Here is a 22485-nt window from a genome sequence, read left to right as displayed (position 1 = left end):
CCATCTGCAAAATGGGCGCAGCGTAGAACTCAGTCTTTTAATAGCAAACATTACTTTGCAAGCTTGGACCTAGTAAATCGATTCCCAGGATCGAGAGTGTAACACTGGGAAAGGAAGCGGAGAAAGAAGAGGGGCTAGGGGCGGGACCCTTGGGGAGGGTACAGGAGCTCGGGGGGCGGGGCTGTGGCGTCGGGGCGGAGCCAAGGGCGGACCTCGCAGTGTTGCAAGGCTGCGCGCGCCACGTCTCCTTAAGCGAGCGTGTGGGGGAGAAGTTGGGGTAGGAAAAAACCGAGCGGGGCGAGAACTGCCTCTTCTCGCGAGAGCTGGTGACGGCAGCGGCGGCAGCGGCGTGTCCGTGAGAGTGGCGTGGGGGCGGGGAGGAGAGGCGGCGTCGGCGTCCGAGCTACGCCACTCCGGGCTGGGGACCTGGGAGCCGGAACGCAGAGCGGGGTCGTGGCGGCGGCGGTGAGAAGAGGGAGGCGGAGGAGGGGGTGCCATGGCGGGGCAGCAGTTCCAGTACGATGACAGCGGGAACACCTTCTTCTACTTCCTCACCTCCTTCGTGGGGCTCATCGTGATCCCGGCCACCTACTACCTCTGGCCCCGAGACCAGAATGCCGGTGAGTCCCACTGGCAGCTGCCCGCGGATCGACTCAGGCTCCGCCGGCCCATTCGGGCCGCGCCGCTCCGGCCCAGCCCAGCCCAGCTCGCCGCGTCCGGGGTGATGCCGCCCGCGCGGCCCGGCCTCGCGTCTGGGCGTCTGCCGCTGGCGAGCCCGGGCTCGGCGGTGTTTTCCCCGGTGCCTCTCCAGGATCCTCTCCACCACCCTTCATTGTCCTTCTCAGGAGTTTGCTTCACACTCTCTTCCTCCATTGTTCTGGACACTCTTTGCAGCCTCCTCCTGCCTCTTTGTCTTCTCTGCTTTTGGTTTTATTGCATATTTTTTTTTTTTTTATAGACGGAGCAGGATGGGAATGGGGAGGTGAGAGAAGAGTTGGCAGAGGAGGAAGCCGAAGCCGCAGGCACAACTCTGAGCCCCCAAGCCACCGATGCTCTTCTTCCCACACCCCCGTTTCCCTGTTGCAGCTGTCGTTACAGATGTTTTGGGTACCGTCTGAGCCGGGTGGCATGTTTAGGATTCCAGGGGAGCTCAGCAGCCGCTTCTCCTTCCTGTCCCTTTCCCTATTGCTTTTTCATTTCTTAACTCACTGTGGTGGATGGAAGCAATGCTGTTATTCCCTTTAGCAAAAATAGGCTTTTCTGTATTTCCTTTCCTTGGCGTTTCCTGTTTTTGACAGAAAGTGCAAGTATGAAGGGTTAATTTAAGTCTTGTAGGTAGTTGTGAGATAGTTGGTTCATTTGCTTTTAGTTCGAAATTTTTTCATATTAAATAACATTGGATTAGAACACAGAATAATAAAGATTCTTGTCACGGCATTTTATGTTTGGGTTATGCTTGGATTCCATTTGTTGCACTCTACTAGGACACATGGCAGGTGATAATTATAAAGCTGTTGGAACTGCAAGGCCCTAATTGGTTATTTATGGAAACATTAACGGTAACTAGTAGATTTTGAGTATTAACAATATATAGGGAAAACTTTCTATTTCACAAAAGCTATGCTAACTTGATTAAATATCTTCCCTCAGGTTGGGCGTGGTGGAGGTCTAGTTTGTCCAGGTTATATATACTACTGTACTTTAGGGAACTTGTTAACACTGAAGCATTGAATTAGCTCAGAATTTATGCTTTAAAACTGATTCATTGCTTTGTAAAATTCTTGAGTTACATAATGGATCTAAATTAAATTGAATGTAGGATAAATAATAACAAAGGCTTCCATCTTTTTGCACATATAACAATAATTAAAATATCTATTAGGTGCAAAAATCTGCCGAAAGGTACCAGTTTTCTCATTCATTGTATAGTTTATGAAAATTGGATTTTGGTCTGTTTGCCTTCTTTTCCTAAGTTTATTTAGATTGTCCGGGTTCTTTGGACAGTGGTTTTGTATAAGTGATGAAGTCAGTACAGTAGTGGTTTCCCCTATCTATAAAACCTAGGTGATTCTAGTAATTTTATTTCAAGTTAAAAGAGTGCACTTTTCAGTACAATAGTTTCTTTTCACTTATCACCCGTTTGTGTATGCAGTTGGTTGTGTGGAAGGCAAAAGGGTATTGAGAGAGTAGGTAGATTTGGTTAGATATGTTGAAAAAAGATGCCTTGGTTTCAGACATTAGTCATTTTAATATATACTGAATTTTTGAAATTCGAAAGTCATATTTTCATGGTGAGTTTTGTATTCTAAAATTTGCCTGATAACTTAAAGGCAAGTCATACTTGAGCCCCTTAAACATATAGTTTGGTCTTTGGAAAAGTGATAGGGAGTTAATATTGACTGTAAGTCATGGGCTTTAAATGTTATTTTATTTAATCCTCTTAAAAATACAATTAAGTCGATACTATGATTATCACCTTCATTTTTTTTTTTTTTAAGCCTATATAGTACCTGGTCTTCCTAGGTGGTCTCCCATCCAGGTACTAACCAGGCCCGACTGTGCTTAGCTTCCAAGATAAGACGGGATCAGGTGTGTTCAGGGTGGCATGGCCGTAGGTCACCTTCATTCTTACATGAAGAAGCTGGAATTTAGAGAGCTTAAGTAACTTTCCTGTGTGATGGAGCTAGGTCTGCTTAGCTTCCAAGCCTTCTCTGTTGTTTTCATATTGCTAGTTAGGTGTTGATCTGCCTCTTCTTCACATCTGGCTTTCTGCTTCAGACTTGCTTTAGTCAGTAAATGTGCACATGTTGATGTATTTGTTTGGTCTTGCACTGTAAAAATTAAGGTGGATACTTAAATGCTATTCTAATTATCATGAAAATTGGTGGACACCACTTGGGGGTGTGTGTGTGTGTGTGTGTGTGTGTGTGTGTCTGTCTACCATAATAACCTGAATTCTTTAAAACTACAGTGACATTAAAAGGATGTTTTTGTCATAGTGACGTTTTTCCCTAAAGTCCAGATGCACTCTCTTGAATATCAAAGAGAAATCTTGAATTGTAGGTTCACCCAAAGCTCTGGGAAAAAAGTTTTTTAGATGTTTACAGCAAAATAATTTGGTGACTTGAACTGACCAGAAGCTACTTGGAATCTTTATTCATCTCACTTAGAAAATAGGCATATTTTGCTGTTGTATTAATTTGTTTATTGGAGCTGTTTTAGACCCTCGAGGGCTTGTTAGGATAGAAACACTGTACTGTTTCTAAAATCTGAGAAATTCTGAAGTATATCTGTCCTCAAGAATTTTGAATAAAGGATGTGGACCTGTAATCATTTTTTGAATAATACAATAGGATATTTTAATATTTGATTTTAAAGCTTATTTAATTTTTCTGTGAAACTATTAGTAGCCAAATTCAAAAATGTAGGCATACAAGTTTGCATTTTGGAATTCTTATAACAGTCTTGACTTTTCCTTTGTATGAAAGCATGAAAAGATTTTCTTTGCCAGCAATTATACAATCTTAAAGTTCAGTTCATATAATCTTTGTTTAGTTTTTTAAAATGACATGTTTGGGGCTTTCAGTTTCAGTTGACAGTTTTACTGTAGGTCTTTTGGAATTATTGGGCTCTCAGAAAATATGGCACTATTTCACAGATTTTAAAATCTAGGGTTTGAAAAATAGAAATAGTTTGATCATTGACATATATGACATGTTAATTGATATTACTCTGTTATCCAAAACATTATCAGAGGAATCCTTTTTTCTTGTTATTTGCCTAATCTACTGGCTAAGTGGGCTTATAATTTATACCCCTTTTAGTAGTTGAAGGGTCCTATATAACTTACTCTCTTGGTGGTTTGCAAATTGGCTGAATAAGATGACTGAATACTTTTTCAGACCATTACGGACAAAAGCTCTATGTGAAGTAATAATGTGGAGGGTTTAGATGGCCCTGGCTACACATTACAATCACTTGGGGAGCTTTTAAAAATGCTGTGCCCATCCCCAGATATTCTAATTTAATTGGTCTGGAGTGGGTGCTTCGTATTGGTTTTTTGAAAGGTCCATATGTGATTGTAAATCGTAGCTAGGTTTGAGAAGTGCTGCTGAGAGGAGGACTTCCTTAGTAGGGGTCTTTTGCTGGAAGGTTGGTATATTTCTTGTGATATATGCTCTTGGCTCAAAAAACAAAACAAAAAACCCCCAAACCTGCTAATGTTTTAACCTTTTTGTTTTACAAAGCTAAGAAGGACTTACTGTAGAATAATGCTGTAAAGTTCTTGTAGCTGAAGCCATATACTTTGTTAAAAAACGTAAATAGTACAGGCTTACAGTGATATGTGACAAGAGAAAATAACTGCTTGCAGTTATTAGAATTTCAAATAATAGAGCATGCTTTTTTTCTTTTCATGGGTTAAGGATTATAAATCCTTTGAATTGAGGTAAAATATATCGTTACTTTTTTTTTTCAAGTTTTCTGTTTTTTGACTCCTTGACCTTACTTTTTTTGGTATCCTATGTAATTTTTTTAAATTTTATTATTTTAAATTTATTTTTCAGTTATAGTTGACATACAATATTATATCAGTTTCAGGTATATAATGTAGTGATTAGATATTTATATACCTTTTAATTTTTTTTTTCTTTAGGCGAGGCAACCCCTTTCCCCCTTGTGAGTTGACCTCATAGATTGCAAGGACCTTGTCAGCTTACAATCCCTTATTTTTTATTTTTTACGCCTATAGCACCTGGTCTTCCTTTGTGGTCTCCCATCCAAGTACTAACCAGGCCCGACCCTGCTTAGCTTCCGAGATTGGACTGGATTGGGCTTGTTCAGGGTTGCATGGCCATAGACTAGATATTTATATACCTTATGAAGTGGATCACCCCATCAGGCACCATAATAGTTATTACAGTATTATTGACTGTATTTCTTATGCTGTACTTTACATTCCTGTGACTATTTTTAACTGGCAATTTGTACTTTTTAATCCCTTTTCACCTTTTTTGCCTAACTCCCTCCCATCTGGCAACCACCAGTTTGTTCTCTGTATCTGAGTTTGTTTCTGTTTTGTTTGTTGGTTTATTTTTTTCAGATTCTTTGTATAAGTGAAATCATCTAGTATTTATCTTTCTCTTGCTTATTTTGCTTAGCATAATACCCTCTACTAGATCTATCCGTGTTGTCACAAATGGCAAGATTTCATTCTTTTTTATGGCTGAGTAATATTCCATCGTATATATGTACCACATCTTCTTTATCTATTTGTCTTTCGATGGACACTTAGGTTGCTTCCATATCTTAGCTATTATAAATAATGCTGCAGTGAACATAAGGATGCTTATATCTTTTTGAATTAGTGTTTTGAATATTTTTCGGATAAATACCCAGAAATAGAATTGCTGGGTCATATGGTAGTTCTGTTTTTAATTTTTGGTGAACTTTCATACTGTAGTGGCTGCACCAATTTACAATCCGTAGTGGCTGCACCAATTTACAGTCCCATCCACAGTGCACAAGGGTTCTCTTTTTTCTACATCTTCACCAACACTTGAGTTATTGATAATAGCTGTTCTGACAGTTGTGAGGTGATAGTGTTATCTTATTGTGGTTTTGACTTACATTTCCCTAATGATTAGTGATGTTGAGCATCTTTTCATGTGTCTGTTGGCCCTTTGTGTGTAGTCTTTGGAGAAATACCTATGCATGTCTTCTGCCCATTTTTTAATCGTGTTGTTTTTGACCTTAATTTTTCAAAACTTATTGACCTTATTCCTTGATCTTACTTTTTCAAAACTGGTTTTGAAACCTGCCATTTCCCTGGTTTTGAAATCTGCCGCTTACTCTCTGTGTGATCTTAGGCAAGTTATTTAACTTCTTTGTGTTTTAGTTTATTCATCTGTAAAATAGGGACAGTAGTTAACTGTTTCATAGAATTAAAGTGAGGTTTAAACACATGCATATATGTAAAGTGGTTGTTACATGTTTTGCTAGTACATGGTCTTTTTTGTACAATTTGATTTGGAATTTAAGTAATCAGATTTTTTTTTGAAAGGATTAATGAAACTTTTTAAAAGTTACATTTCTTTATTCTTTGCTTGCTCCCTCTCAAATGGTATAGAAGTGATTCAGCTTTCTGATTTGGGAATGTGGATAGGAGTCTACTTTTAGTGCTCAGTAGTTTAGTAAGAAAACTGTGAACTTGAAAATTTAGAAGTTTTGGTTTTAAGTTCCAGCCTAGTCCCTATTTAGTTATTTCTAAACTCTCAGCCTCATTTTCTAGGGGTAATAATAATAACCTTCCTTTCCTACCCAAGAAGTAATTTCAAGAAGCAAAGAAATAAATACATATGAACATGCTTGCAACACTAAACACACTGTAGAAATTGCTTCATTTAGCAAATATTTATAGAGCATTATCTTGGTGCTAGATGCTACTTCTAGGTGATGGATCAAATTTTTAATTGCCTTTAACTTTTTTCTTAAGTTGCATATACCCAGTGCAGAAAAGCATAAAGGAACAGAACAAAAATTGCTTGTAATTTCATCACCCAAGGGTAATTAGTTAACATTTTGGTGTATGCAATCCTTTCTTTTTCCTCTGTGGAGGGACTTTAGACATTGTCCCTCCTCTTGTGGGAGAAGGCTCCATATCCCCCTTCAGTCTGCAAGGGATAATTATGACCCTCCTCAGCTCTGCTACTGTTCATTGAATGTTTACTAGCCTCAAGGTGGGTAGTACTCAATGCACTCACAGTAGCACTTGGAGCTAGACTCATGGATTATCCCAGGTTTATTAATGAAAAAAATGGAGCCCTAGAGGAGGTAACCAACTTGCCTGAAGCCATACAGCTACTAGGCAGAAGATTGGGTGTTTGACCTACATCTGTCTTATGCCAGAGCTTCTCTTGTTAGCTACTACTCAGTACTGCCTCCTGTAATTAACATGTTATAATAAGCATTAAAACGGCAAATGGAAAGTGCTGCAGGAACGCAGAGGAAGGAGTGAATAATTCTATTTTGGGATTTGGGTGTTTCATGCCTAGGAGGTAATTTGTGATAGGTCTTAAAAGGTAAGTGAGAGAAAAGCATTCTAGATGTAGGGAAAAGCATATGCGAAAGTTCGATGTTTGGTAAATGGTAAACATTTAATGTGATTGTCACTTAGGAGCAAATCAGCCATTTTAGGAAGTGTATACTTTATCCTGTAAGTTATTGGGTAAACAATGGAGGTTTTTAAGTAGGGTAACAACATGGTCAGTTTTGCTTTTGTACAGCATTGTGTGAAGAATGATTTGGTGGAAGGGGGCTGGAAGGTGGTGGTGGCTGAGTGGGGAAATAGATGGATGAGTCCATTTCAGAGACTTATTAGTTCATTGATGTTAGGACATAGGGGAATGGCCAGATTAGAAAGAATTCTAGGATAGCTGGGCTATTTATGGAATATAATACCATGGAGGGAATGAGAGAGTGGAGTGCAGATTTTGAATTTTCACTCACCTCTGCCTTTACTTCTCTTTCTCTTAAAAGCTGTTTGGTGATTGGACCAATAATAACCTATTAACATTTATCAGTTTTGAGAATTCAGTACAGGGAAAAGATAGGGATGAACATTTTTATTTAAAATGAAATGTTGGTCTTATCTATCGATTTAATTTGTGTAGGTGATTTCTGATTTAGAGTAGAGTTGATTATCTCAATCTCTTGTTAAGTGGATTTTTTTTGAGTTTTTTTTTTTTTTAACAAAAAACTGGCTAGGATCAGCTCTGTTCAAAGGAGTATGTTTTATGAATGTGCATATTCAAGTTAGGGCATATAGTCTTCTTAAGACTTTAGATCTTGAAGGAGTGTTAGAAATCTGAGAAGTTTGAGTCATTTTAAAATAAAGTCATTCTTTCTGTGATATTCTCTGACAGAAAGGGGTATCAGACATGTAGCATAGACACACTTAGGTCATACACTTCACAGTAGAGGAAACTAGCTGGGAACTTGGCAGTTTGAGTTATAGTACAACATTTAGACTTTATAGATGTGACAAACATTGGATTAGTAAGTGTGTTATGTAAAATTCTTTTTATTGAAAGATCATATTGCATACTTGTTTGTTCTTGGAGAACCGGAAAAACAAAGATAGACTTTTTTTTTTTCATTTTCTCAGGTGTTTGTTCCCTTAATCATACTTTATATTCATACATAAAGAAGGTCCAAGTACTTTTCTTTAAAAAATGTTTCCTATTGCCAGACTTTATTGATAAGAAATGTTCTTGAGCCTCCATAAAAACCCAAGAGGATGGGTTCAGAGAGCTTCGGAGGTGGAACACATTTATGTGCCCGAGGAGTAGTGTACCCCAGTTTCACAGGGACAGAGCTCCTATACTTGGGACCCTTCTGGACCATGCTCTGTGTACTTCCAAATATGGCTGTTTATCTGTATCCTTCATAATATCTTTTATAATAAACTGGTACATGTAAATAAATTTTAAAAAGTTTCTTACCATTTCACTATCACATTGTTTCTTTGAAAAGTGGTGGTGTTCCTTCTCTTAAAAAGATATTCTTTACTTTTTGGAATTACATTTGTGTCAGCATGGATGGAGGAATTTTTCTCATAGATTCCAGATATTTTTGGCTTTAGATTTTTGCCTGTTTAGTTAAATCTAGTAGTTACTGATTAAGCATTTTATTGTTTGCCTGGACTAGGAGCAGGAAAGGTTACAAAGATGAATACAGTATATATAGTCCTGTTTCGATAGAGTTTGTAACCTGGGTGGAGTGGAAGGATTATGATTAGACAAATACATGAATTATTATATTCAGAGCACAACAGAATAGATCTTTTTTTTTTTTTTTTTTGTTTAAGAAATGAGCTATGAAAATGTTAAAAATTTTAAACCTAGCAATTCCACTTCGGGACTCTTCTAAGGGTACAATCCTTTTATAATAAATTGGATGTTTGCTTTTCATTTGGACCTTGATACTTCTATAGCAAATTTAGCTAAAACAAACAAAAAAAACCTGGTTTCCCATTTTTTCCCCCTGAAAGGTATGTGCTGTATTGCCCTGTCCCACACTCTTCAGTACTGAAGTCCTTGCAGCAGTTTTATTTGTAGCACTTTTTTTTTTGGTAAACTTCTCTTTCACCATACTTTTTATTAGAGGTATCATCTACTCAGTTGTTTGTAGCTACCCCTTGTTCTTAAATTTTTTGACTTGGATTTTTTACATATTACATTTTCTGCTTTGGAGATATAGTTAGGATAGGTATGATTAAGTTAATGAGAACAGGGAAACTGTATTTTAGGCAATCTAGTTATTTTATTAGGGGAAGGCAATTAAAATAAAGATGAATCACACAGGCCTATGATTTTAAACCTGGGCATAAGTCCCATCTCTTTTAGTGGTTATTTGATATTCCTTTGATACCATCTGTAACTTTGGGAAAGTTACTTAACCTCTCTGACCCTTGGTTTTTTAAATATAATCATACATACATACATACATACATACATACCCCCACGGTGGTGGTAAGGATGTCTAAATGAGATAATTCATACATTCAACAAATTTATTAAGTATATACTACTTTCCAGGCATTGTGTTAGGCAGTGGAAGATGGGGGTGAATAATATAGGCAAGATCCCTGTTCTCATCCTAGTGTGAGGGAGATGATTGATGTACTACTACATATGAACAAATATCAGACAGTGATAACACTATACAGAGAAGTAGAGTATTCAGAGAAATCTTCCTGAGAACATTTCTTCAAGGAACAAAAGAGTCAGCCATACAAAGATCTGAATTGAGTGGGAAAAGCCTGTCTCAGGCAGGAGGAATAGTTGTGTACAAAAGCTTTTAAAGCAAGAAGGAGTTGGGCATATTCCAGGAAAAGAGAAGACCAAAGTGGCAGGAGTATGGCAGGTGAGAATAATCTCATAAAGTCAGAGAGCTGGGATGCAGATCATGTCTGTAAGCCAGGGTAAGAGTAAGAAGCTTGGATTTTATTTTAGGTGCAGTAGGAAACTATTGAAGGTTTTTAAGCAGAGAAGTGACAAGATCTGACTTACTGTTCTATTTCTTAATGAGATGAAAAAGTTTTTTGGCCAGCTTGACTATATATCCTTTTAAGAATGAAGTCATACTACTTAAAATGTTTAATTTATAAATTTTAGTTACATATTTAAAATCACATACTGTAAAATACAGTACTTTAAAATATAGTTTTATCCTCTTACATGTCAGGAAACAGTTATTTTCAAATTCTTCATGTATTCAGCCTCAGTGTTTTTGTGATTACCAGAGCTATTTTTCACTCATCTAACAGTTCGTCAAAATATATACATTAAGTTTGCATTTGTTTGGGATGTAGCACTTTTGGGTTATGAATATGATACCACCACTGGAAATTTTATTCTAAGCCATAGTGTGGCATTATATAACATTAGGTATTTTGATCATGCTGTAGGTATATATTTTTAATCTCCATGATGTAGCCACTTGCTGTATTTTTAAAATGGTCTTTACAGAGGTTGCTTACAGTGACAGCTAACACTTGTAATTGTGAGATATATCTCCTGGGATAATTATGAAATATCATATTTTTTTAATTTTTGCCTTCAGATGACCTCTAAGTATGCTAAACTACTATTAATTGAGATTGTTTTGGGTTGTCTTTCCCAAGCTTTTGTTGTTGTTGCTTGGTTTTCTTTTCGTCTTTTAAAATAATCAAGCTCCCCACTCCCTCCCCTTCCAGGTGTTCATGAGTGCCCAAATATAGGGATTCTTTTTCTTGAAGGATACTTTTCGGGAAAAAGGTAACTGTTGCCATATCACCTCTGTTTATTCTTTTAACCTTTCCTTTCTTCTCCCTGTGTCCCTGATCTGCAGGCCATATCATTGAACTTGCTTTCAGTGACCCCTGTATATAGTGGGGTGTGTTTGTGTGTGAGTTTAATATTGTCTTCAGTGGGGAGGTGCTTCTGGCATCTAGTAGATTGGGACTGTAGTGCTGCCAAACATCCTCTAATGCACAGGGCAGCTGCCCTCCACAGCAAAGAATTATCTACTTTATAATGTCAGTAATGCTGAGGCTGCAAAACTCCGTTCTATAGTACGTGTTTCAGTACTACAAGGGAAAAGAAAATTGAGGTAGTTGATGAGCATATGATATAGTTACCAGTTTAGGAAGACTGAATAGTTCTTAATCTATTTGAACCACTTGATTTGTATTAGTTTGCAATTATATAATCTTCAGGCAGTCCTGAAGATTATGAACTTTGGTGGTTCTGCTCTTTTCCTAAAGTTTTCCGTTGCCTTCTGGGTTCCCTTCTCCATTGCCAGAGTAGGCATAGGGGTAGGTGGTAAATGAACCCAAGTTTCTGAAATCCTCCAATTTAGTTAATTTGTGATTGTGATAATTGGGCAGTGGCGATGGTGAATGGTGTTTAGTCAAGCCTCTGTCCCAAATTCATATGGTTTTGAGCTGGCCTTGACAATGATACATCATGGCTAACTATTCAGAATGAAGTTAAGAGCAAAACAGAAGCTTTATTTTCCCTTAGTCTGTTTCGAAATTAAGATGACTTAGGTGAGCTATAGTTTTGGTGGTCTAGAGCAGTGAGTCCTAATTTTTCATTTCCAAGTCATTCTCATGCCTTTCCTATTTTGAAGCATTCAGGGAACCAGACTGTGCTATTATAGTAAAATGTGTTTTCTTATCTTTTTAAATTAATAAAAGAACAAAATTGTCCCAACAATGAGTGAGCCAGTATCATCATGACGAGCTGCAGAGAGACTTTGGGTAGCTAGAAAACTGATGCATTATGTCTTTTAGACTTTCTGGAATATTGAATATAACCTTTTGATTCTTGGTGCTATTTTCTTGGACTCTTTAGGAATTTAGGGATAGTTTTAGGAGTTTGAATTTTATAAAGAGAAGTGTGGTACATCTTTTTCTTTTAAATGTTATCTGTGTATCATTTAGCTTTATTAATTTTAATAATCTATATTAAAAGGTATGTCCTAAAATTTATTTCTCAATGATTTTTATAATTTTCAAAATATCAAAATGTATAGATATATTTATTTGAACTGAAAAAACGAAGTCAGACTTTTTTGACCAAATTTGATTAGCCTAATTGATTTAACAACAAGGACTACCTTTGCCAATTAGGTTACACAGCATATATTTTCTATAAACTGAATGACTCAAGGTAATCTGCAACTTTAAGTTTTGGCAAGATACACTTAAAGTAGAAGATAAAGCTATTTTATCTAACACTGCCGTATTGGCAAAGTGTGCTTTTTTTTTTTTTTTTAAGAAATTTTAGTATTTAGAGTTTTAACTCTTTTGAACACATGGGATATTTACAAGTTGCTTATAAGTTGCACAACAGATAGATATCTTACTCTTATTTTAGTAATTTATCAATTTGTAATATTTATGTTGCCTTGATAACACTAAAAAATGTATCATCAGAAATTTTAAACTACATTATGATAAACTTAGTGATGTTCTTTGGTGATACATGCCAAAGCATTTAAGGTGAAATATCTTACTGTAAAATAATTCGGATAAAAAGGAGGGAGAGAAAAAGGAGCTAGAGATAAAGCCAGGAGTTGTAAAATGTTAACACTTGGTGAATATCATTTTTTGCTGCAGGCTTGAAGAGTTTCAAAATAAAAAGCTGGGAAAAACTTAAGTCGCAGGGATTAAACAGTTGATTTTAAGAAGTATGTGTTAGTATTATAAGAAATTACCAGGATAAAAATACATAAAACTATGTGGGAGAAGTAGAAGGGTTTTTCATGAATTTTTGTAAATGGATGATGCTGGGTATGAAATAACCATGGTTTTTAGATTTCGTTGGTGCATTTAAAAGCAGTGGAACTATTTTATTATAAAATGTCAACTTTGTTAGAAATAGCATTTTTTTCCAACTCTTCAAACTTATGATGAAAAATTTTAGATGCCAAATTAGAAATCCACAAGAAGGTACCTGATTTTTAAAAATTCTTTTTGTAGTAAGCAGGTACACAGGTTTGAAAGTCGCAGTTCTAGCTTACATTCTTTCAGCTCTTTGGGTCCCAGGAATACTACAAGTTCACTCAGTTATATTACAAACTGGCAGTTCATCCTGTCATGGACAGATGGATGTGACTGTTTTAGCAGAGGCACTGTATAGCTTATGAAGCAAAACCATGATAACCTCTCTCCAAATCTGGACTACTCCCACAGACATATAAACTTTATGTTCAGCTGCTAAGAGTAATCATAATATGTTGGTTTTTAAAACCACAGACTTCTTTTATGACCTTGTAATTTCCCTTTTTTTATAATTTAATTTCTTTAAAAACTATATAAGTTAATGATATTACTAACATAATTTTTACTGGCTATGAAACTAGTAATTCTATAAACTAGAAGTTTATAAATGAACTTTTTATTATTCTAAGTATCTTGTAAAAAATTGTCTGGAAAGATGTATATACTTTGACTTGAGGTCATTCATATAGAGATTTGGAATGTGTACTGTGACTATTTAGTTGTACTGGAAAACTAAATGCCCCTGTGTTATAGCGTAAACTGTACCCTGTAGTACTAATTGACTGACTTAACTATTCTTCTAAAAGGTTAAGATTTGATTTTTGGATTGGAAGAGTGAGGCGTACAAGGTGCACGTAGGCACTGTGCAAGAATGTTGAGGCTGAAAACCATGTGTACTTTCTTTTGGCCAAGGACATTGAGATAATTTCATTCCTTTGAATAGATCAAGCTGTCTGGCTAGTAAAGAGACTTCAGTGTTATAACCTCATCAAATGTTTCCCTCTTTTTGTAGCTGAAAGTGGAAGACTGCAGAGGCTTAATTTATTGAAATACAGATTTAGAAGTCGCCAGTGGTATTTTCAAAAGTGTCCATAATATAACCATAAAAATCAGAAAATTAACATTACTACTGTTCTCATTTTCATCCCCCATTCAAGTTTTGTCACTTGTCTCAGTCATGTCCTTTACAGTAAAAGATCTCATTTAGAATCACATCACATTTGGTTGACATGTTTCTTTAGTTAATTAAGTTTGGAACAGTTCTTCAATTTTTTTCTTGATTTCAAAGATTACATGCCAATTATTTTGTAGAATGACCTGGATTGTTTGGTGTTTTCTCATGATTACATTCAGGTTATGTATCTTAGGCAGGAATTTCACAAAACTAATTCTATGTTCTTCTCACTATATTCTGTTATTGGGTAATTGCATTTTGTCCCATTGCTGGTGATGTTCACTGATAACCTAATGTGGTAAATGCATAAGTTTTCTGTATTAGTTTCCTATTGCCGTTGTAACAGATTACCACAACTTTAGTGGCTTATTACAACACAAACTTTTTATTTTATAGTTTTGGGTGCCAGAAGTCCAAAATTTGTTTCACTGGGCTAGTCATGCTGTTGGCAGGGTTGGTTCTTTCTGGAGGGTCTAAAGTCGAATCTATTTCCTTGCTTTATCCAGATTCTAGAGATAGCTTGTATTCCTTGGCTTGTGGCCCCCCTCCATCTTCGGAGGATATCTCTCCAGCCTCTACTTCCATTGTCACATCACCTTCTCTGTCTTTGACTCTCCCCATCTCCTTCTTATAAGGACCCTTGTGATTATATTGGGCCTACCAGATAATCTAGGATAACCTCCTTATCTCAAGACCTTTAATTTAGTCACATTGGTAAAGTCTGTTTTTCCATGTAAGTTAATATATTCACTGGTTCTGGGTATTCAGATATGGACATCTTGGTGTGTGTGTGGGGGTGGGGAGGGGGCAGTTAACTTATCCTTCCATTCTTCTCCACTATAAAATCATTCTTTTTCCTGTTGTAATATTTTTGTGGGAAGATGACTTGGATCCCTGGTTCTTGTTAGTGGAGAATGGTATTTAGAAGCCAAGATCTAGGTGCTAGGTGTGTTCAATCCTCTTAATATCCCTGTTTCTAGAGCTAGGAAGTATGTATGTATGTGTATAGATCTATATCTGTATTTCTATATTAGTTCATACTGATGTCTTAAATTCCAGTCCAACACCACAGGGTTCACTTTTGTTTTCTACTTTTCAGAGAAGGGTTATAAAGTTGTGGTAACAGATTACAGATTACCACATGTGTGTGTATATATATATATATATATATATATATATACACACACACACACACATACATATACGTATATATATATATACGTATGCATATATATATACGTATATGTGTGTGTGTGTATATATATATATACATACATATAAATACATATATATATAAAACCCTTCTCTGATAGTGAAAAACTGATTCTAGTTATTTTTAATATATTAACTTATTTGATCAGTCCCACTATATATTAACCTCTTCTGGCACCACCCCCTTTCCTGCTTGGATTCTTTATCACACCTGGTTCTTGTACCTCCTGTCACATAGCTTTCCCATATGGATGCTTTCCTCAAAGCATGGTGGTGACAGGGTAGTTGGACTTCTTACATGATGGCTTTGGATCATTCTGTTATATGCAAAGTTCTTTTACTTGCCTGACTTCTCATTTCAGGACTGTTGTTTTGTAGTTTTTTAATATCATGAAAAAAATTATATTTAGTATTAGCCAGCTGGACTCAGTTTAGATGATCTCAGTTTTGTTGTCAACATCCAAAGCATTTATACCTACTTTGTCAGGAACCATTTAAACATATATCTTTTTCTCTCTATCAAGCCTCGGCAGGAGTTGTCGTTGGCCATGTCATTGCCATCGAGCTTCTCCACAGTCTATTTGATATGGTGCTTGTTGGCCTTGACATTTACAGTGAACACAAGCATGCTTTTGTCTTATATTTTCTTCATGGCTGATTTCAGTGCCAACAGGGAAACTGATGTTTAGTATAATGGTCAAGCTTGTGGCACTTTTGAGGATATTTGAGCTGCCTTTGGAGTGTCTTGGGCCACCAGAAGGTGGACAACATACAGATCTTTTTGTGTGTGTGCATGTGGATGCCTTTTAGCACTGCCTTCTTGACCTTTCAAGTCTTTGTTTTGGCTTTGGGAGGGCCAGGGGCTTTCTTTGCTTTCTGTGCGCCATCTTTGTGAAAAGATTTTATTTTAAAACAATTTTTTTTTTAAGTTGGGAGTTATTCAAACCAAGTGATTGTAGTTTTATTGTAGTTAAACAATATATGATATTGTGGTTTTGGTTTAATTACTTTTTAATTGAATTGCAAATTTTCCCTGGGAACTAAAATGATACTTTTTGTCATAACTTTTATATGAACCTATTTTAACTTCTTATGGGTTTGAGTAACATTTCTAATTTAACATAATTTTCATGTTTGAAGAATATAATTTCTGCTTAGCTTCCTTAATAAACCAAATGTTTCAACTATTTTATATTTTTTTGTCCTTTCTATAGCAGAAGGGAAAGGAAGAGAGAATTTCTCAGAAATTACTGAATATGTGACTAAATATTTTGGATTCAAGTCGGTTTTTACATTTTTCAATTAGAAGTTATTTAAGTTTCACATGAAAAATAGTTCCTTGGTAGTTGAATAAAATTTTCCAGATCGTTTGTTCTAAGTGGCAGTAAATTTGACCTATCTTGTGAATTTTTCTTAAAGGTTATTTAAGTAGGCAGTACTTTCCTGTTCCATTAAAATATTAGCATGCTAATGAAGGTTAGTATGATATTAACTCTAGTTTTGCCTTCTCTGTGGTAAATGATTTAACTTATCACCTTATTTTTTTTTAACAGAGCAAATTCGATTAAAGAACATCAGAAAAGTATATGGAAGATGTATGTGGTATCGTTTACGGTTATTAAAACCCCAGCCAAATATTATTCCTACAATAAAGTAAGTAATTGGTTTTAATTAAAAAAAAAATACTTAGTGCTTACTTTTTGCTAGGTGTTGTCTAAAGTAGGGGTATAGTAATGGATAAAAGTCTGTGAAGAAATTGTGGCCTTAGTAGGAGTAAGATGCGAATAGTAAATTTGAGAGCTGTCTGAACAAAATGGTTTACAAGTTCAGAGGAGAGCGCCCTTCTGACTCAGAGGAGGAGGGGAGAAAGAAGTCAAATCTTAAAGACCTGTGCATCTTATATCAGGATATGAATTTTATCTTTAAGACTATGAGGGAATCTTTAAAAGATCATCAAAAGCAAGGAGGTAACATGATCAAGTGTGCACTTCATGGTGATAATTAAAGTTTATTGAGCTCATACTGTATGCCGGGTGCTGTGCTAGGGCTTTATATGTGATCTCACATATAAGTTAGTTTCATAACTTCAAGGTAGATGTTTTTCCTTTTTCTCAGATGAGGAAACTGAGTCTGTCGATGTAAGAAACGTCCAGACCTGCAGAAAATTTTTTAAAGAGTTTATTGAGCCAAACTGATGACATATGCCAAGGGAGCAAGATCTCAAATTCTCTGGAGAGTAGCAGTTTTGCAGTTTCTTTTGTGCATTTGAAATTAAGGAGGGTATGCAAAAAAGATTATATGGAGTTGGGAAAAAGCAAGGCAAGGATTGCAGTACAGGGTGGTTAACAAGATTATGTGCTCTCTTGAGGGCGGTTATGGTTTATTTCAAGTGTATTAACCTATATGCTTAATCTAGTGGCTTGTTTAAGGAAAAGATAACCTTTTAACTTAAAAGTTACAGGCCTGGGGAGTGACTCCCCACCATGACCTGTCCAGTTAGGAATTTATGATAAGATCACCTTGTAAGGCAACTTTCCACAGAACCCCTTTTTTCACCCACAAAGCTAAAAAATGAGTCAACTTGACCAAGCTTGTGCTGCTAGAAGTGATGGAGTGGGGACCTAGTCACCCTTTATTTTGGCAGGTGCATCTGCTTAAACAGGCCCTTGTAGCATGTTTGATTACCGCAGGGCTATCTGATTTTGTGAGGCTGTGGGATATGCTGGTTTAGACTCTAGGCTTTTAGACCTTATTCCAAGTCAGTTTAGAGGTAATAGACGAAACAGGAAGTTAGAGTGCCATAGTTGGAGGACTGTATCTTTAAATTACCTGCATTTATTTATTATCCAGTAGATAGGAGGGAAAGACTTAACAGAGGAAATTAGTGAAAGTAGAACCAGTTATGTTTTAATCTTGGTTTTAATGATGATGATAGTTTTCAACATACCTGTGTGTGTAACTTCATTAGCTTTAAATAGTTTTTAAGCCTTGACTTTGCCTGGTTTAGTTCCTTTGTAGAGGGAAGGACATCTTGGCTTTGGAGTTCTTCAATGATAGGAAACTAAAAGGCAAAATTAACATTTACAAGAGGTTTATTTGCTATTGCTTCTCATTTTAAATTAAACCTTTATGAGACAGCAAGGCAAATATATTTGGCCTCCCAATCACTCTTTTGGGCTTTGGTCAACACTTTGTGGGTATTTGAACCTGTTTTCAAGGAAAAAATCCCCAACTCTGTGAAGGTCTCAGTGATTTATAAACTGATTTACTTAAAATATAAGTACAGATTAAAGTATATTTAAATAAGGAAGAGTTACTTAGATACTGGTAACAATTTGGATAAGGTCAGAAACCATAAAAGCCTTTTTGCTACTTAACGCTGAAGCATTCTTTCAAAATTAAGCAGTCATTGTATAATACTCTGATTTCTGAACATTACTTCCAAAACGACTTTTAATGTATGCTTTAAAAGAAAAAAAAAGGCTTCATAAGTTAATTAATTACTGAAACTATAGTGAAAATGCTTATCTTTTTAGAAGAACCAAATATGCTTTAAAAAAAAATTTGTTACAGAGCATGATAGAATTCATTATGTTTCCACCTTTGCTTTGGTTCTCTGGGAAGTTAGAGCAGTATTATTGGTTGTAGTTTTTATCAGCCTGGGGATTCTGTCATGAGCTTCTCCTCTCCATGGCTACACGTAAAGCATCTAATGAGGGGTGTAGCATATCCTAGGTGTTTTGTTTCCTTTCCTTCTACACATGTTTGCTTTTAAATCTTGTTTTAGTGGTTTTCAATTTTACCTCTTTGTTTTCTGACCTTTGTTAGCCTGTTGTAGAGTTTGCAAAAGAAAATGGAGAGTTATTAATTTGTGTAGGAATAAAATGTATTTTCATATGTTCTTTAGCATATATTAGCAAACTTTGGGTTTGAGTTAAAAATTACTATTTTGAATTATATTCGTTCATTCAGTAAGTAGTTACTGTGCACCTATATTGTATGTGTCAGGCATTATATTAAGTGCTAATATATAAGTAGACATGGTTCAACCAACAGTCTTGGGGGATTCTGGCAAGTAATGATAATAGAGTTTTAGATAGGGCTGCGAGAGGGATGCCGTGAAAGGGCAGAGGAAGGACTCTTAAGTCTGGCTCTAGGCTTCTCAGAGAAGGCTTCCCTGAGTAAGGGAGGGAGGTACAAGCTGAAATTTGGGTAAACAGTTACTATAATAGCCAATAGCTAACATGAATTGTTTACGATCTGTGAGGCACTTTCTAGGTGTTTTACATACCTAATTTCATTTATTCTCAAACTTACCTTAAACGTTGGAAATTGAGTTGTAAAAGACTAAGCAACCTGGCAAGATCTCTCAGTTAATAAGTGGTGAAGCTGAGATTTGACCTCACAAAGTTTTTGTTCTAGAGCCTATATTCCTAACTACCTCTCCTTAGATAGACAGGTAAAACTGGTAGTATTCCAGGTAGGGCTTCCCTCCTTTTTCAGCATGTAGGTACTGTGGAAAGCAGCTTACAGTGTTAGGCCCTTAGTAAGGTTTAGAACATTATTTTGGCCAGATGGAAAGAAATTTGTGTGTGAGTGCTGTTTAAGCTACTCTGGAGTTAGTCAAAACTGAATTAAGACCCACGTGCTCAAGGAGCTTGCAGCAAGTCAGGAAGAAAGTCATGGTTTGTGCTTGTTACTGTGACCACAGTCTCCCCATTGATCATCTTGATGAGGATTAAAGATTACTTCCTGGAGGGTGAATAATTTGAGTTGAGTCTTGAAGGATGAATAGTTTGCAGAGGCAGAGATGGGAAGTGGGAAATCTAGGTAGAAAGATCCTAGAGAGCAAAAGCGTAATGGTGGGAAAAGCTTAGGGAACTTAGGAAGATGGGGATATATTTTGTTTGAAAAATCAGGGTGATAAAGGTAAGCAAGTAGGTTGGAACTGGACCCTAGAGTCTTCATTCCAAATAAACATGTTTAAGCTAGATTCCTACCAGGAGAGCTTAAACACATGGAACATTTTCTTTCTGTCTTTGGAAATAGGTCACTTCAATTTGTTTGATTAGGCCTTCTCTGATTCATTTATGTCTTTGTTTAATAGTTCCTATTCAGTGTAACAAATTGTGATACAAAGGATATAAAAAACAAAAATCGTTCAATTTCGTAACTTGAAAAATAGCCACTATTAAGATGATTTACCATCTATATTTTTATTTATAATAAACGTATTTACAAAAAATAAGGTTACGTTATATACACTATAGCTTAAAAGTTGTTTTTCTTTTTTTAATTTAACAATACAAGGTATGTAATCTTCATAGCCAGAATTATTTTTAGTGGCTAGATAATATTTCACTGTACGGACACCAATTTATGTGTCTAGTACTCTTGTGGATGTGTGTGTGTGTATGTGTGTGGGCTTTGCTATTACTTATATCTTACCACTCTTTTACACTATATATTTCTAGTTTATTTTACACTATAAAATTCTAGTTTATTTCCTTCTAAGTTTCTTGAAGTGGAGTGGATGGCAGTTAAAAGGGTATGCACTTTTTTAGGGCTTTTGATACCTTATTGCCAAATATTCTTTCGGCACGTAGAACGTATAAGAGTTCCTTTTTTTTAGCCTCTCCAACACTGGTGATGTCACTCTTTTAAATATTTTTACCAAACAGAACATATTGGAGAGAAGAAATTAGTTTTTTCCCCAGATTATGTATTCTTTTACATCTTTTTTTAACCCATTATGCACATCTTTCTATACTTCCATTGGCTAAAAATGTTACATTTTGTGGCTCTCTCTTGGTTTATTTAATTAGTTTCCTGTAAATTGTTTATTTAATTTGTTCCCTATAAATGGACATTTAGGTTGTTTCCAGAGTTTTACTATTGTAAATAAGGCTATTTATTCATCTTTGTTCAACTGACCCATTTTTAAAAAATATTTTATCTTACTAAAATTGTTATTGCAAGGTTAAGAGCAACTCTTTCTTACCTTATATGGTTTACTGAATACTTAGTATTAATATATTTTGATCAAATGTGATAGTCCAATAAGTTAATAAGTTGAATTAACTTCTGTACTTAAAATTCTGCAAATAGTAACAGAAAATATTATATGCGGGTATACTGTACAAGATTTTAGAGAATTCGAAGGTGAAAAAGACACTGTCCTTGCTGTAACAGGAGTTTAAAACCCAGTGATTGTAGAATTTGAGTCAATAGCATAGTAGTATGAGACTACTTTAGATTGTTTTATGCCTTGATCTTGCCATAATGACTCTTAAAGGAAAAACCATAGAGATATATTTATTTATACTTCACTTATTTTTTTCCTAAACAGGAAAATAGTTCTGCTTGCAGGATGGGCATTGTTCTTATTCCTTGCATACAAAGTTTCCAAAACAGACCGAGAATATCAAGAATACAATCCTTATGAAGTATTAAATTTGGATCCCGTAAGTAGTATTTTTATATAATGCACATTAGTTTAATGATCTCATGAAAATGCTATAGGTCCATATCCTTAAAGAAATTAGGCTGTACCTAAAAAAATCAGACTTTGTCCATTAAATTTTTTATTGAAGTAAGACATCTAATCCATTATTATTCTAATGTACATATATTTTTTAAGCTACAGATGTTTGCCATCCTATTAAGGATTGATTTGTAATTGCTAAAATATAAGAATATTTGAAGATGAGATGAGAAGTTAGTGAGTGAATATATTTTTAAAAAACATGTAAGATTGGTTTAATGCAAAGTTAAAACTGAGAGGTTCATGTATGTTAGTTGGATGATAAAAATCTTATTACTCTGTGTTAGTTGACACTACGGCAGTGTATTAAGTCTTTATGTCTTATGAAGAACTGGTGACATTGTCTTAGAAATTCAGGTTAATCTTAGGTATACCTGTTAGATGATCTCTTGATTGAACCTAATTGATGGGTCCCAACAGAAAATTAGTCTTCTAATTTTATCAGTGGAAGTTAGAACTGAAATGAATGGAGAAAATAAGGCACGCAAAGTTCGTATCTTTGCAGGGTCCCATAACTTCTTAATAGTCAAGCTGAATCTAGTGTTCTTTCCATCTTCCCCCCAAGCCACTTTCTTTTACTTCTAGTCTCTGCTTAGTAGGTGGCTTGTTCCAGAGATTCATATAATACAAAGTAAGGAGTGTGTTTATCGTCCAGTTTTCTGCTTTGTAGAAGAAAAGTGTAATTACATATCATTCGATTTTTCTTGTTGTGATGATCATGGTCAT

At 35.7% G+C, this 22485-nt stretch overlaps 1 protein-coding gene and 2 pseudogenes across 1 annotated transcript in view; 1 reads left to right on the top strand and 2 right to left on the bottom strand.

The window, feature by feature from the left end:
• The first annotated feature begins 330 nt into the window (after positions 1-330).
• SEC63 (SEC63 protein translocation regulator) overlaps positions 331-22485 on the top strand; it is a 55029-nt gene continuing 32874 nt past the window's right edge. The window contains exons 1-3 of the mRNA XM_039869882.1: positions 331-620; positions 16769-16868; positions 21565-21679. Coding sequence (XP_039725816.1) covers positions 497-620; positions 16769-16868; positions 21565-21679 — 339 coding nt within the window. The 5' untranslated portion in view covers positions 331-496. The remainder of the gene's footprint in view (positions 621-16768; positions 16869-21564; positions 21680-22485) is intronic.
• LOC120610469 (uncharacterized) lies at positions 2497-2617 on the bottom strand (annotated as a pseudogene).
• Positions 4742-4860, bottom strand: LOC120610172 (uncharacterized; annotated as a pseudogene).

This window comes from Pteropus medius, unplaced genomic scaffold, assembly GCF_902729225.1.
Source record: "Pteropus medius unplaced genomic scaffold, Ma_sr-lr_union100, whole genome shotgun sequence".
Classification (NCBI taxonomy): Eukaryota; Metazoa; Chordata; class Mammalia; order Chiroptera; family Pteropodidae; genus Pteropus; species Pteropus medius.
This window is presented reverse-complemented; position numbering and strand designations above follow the sequence as displayed.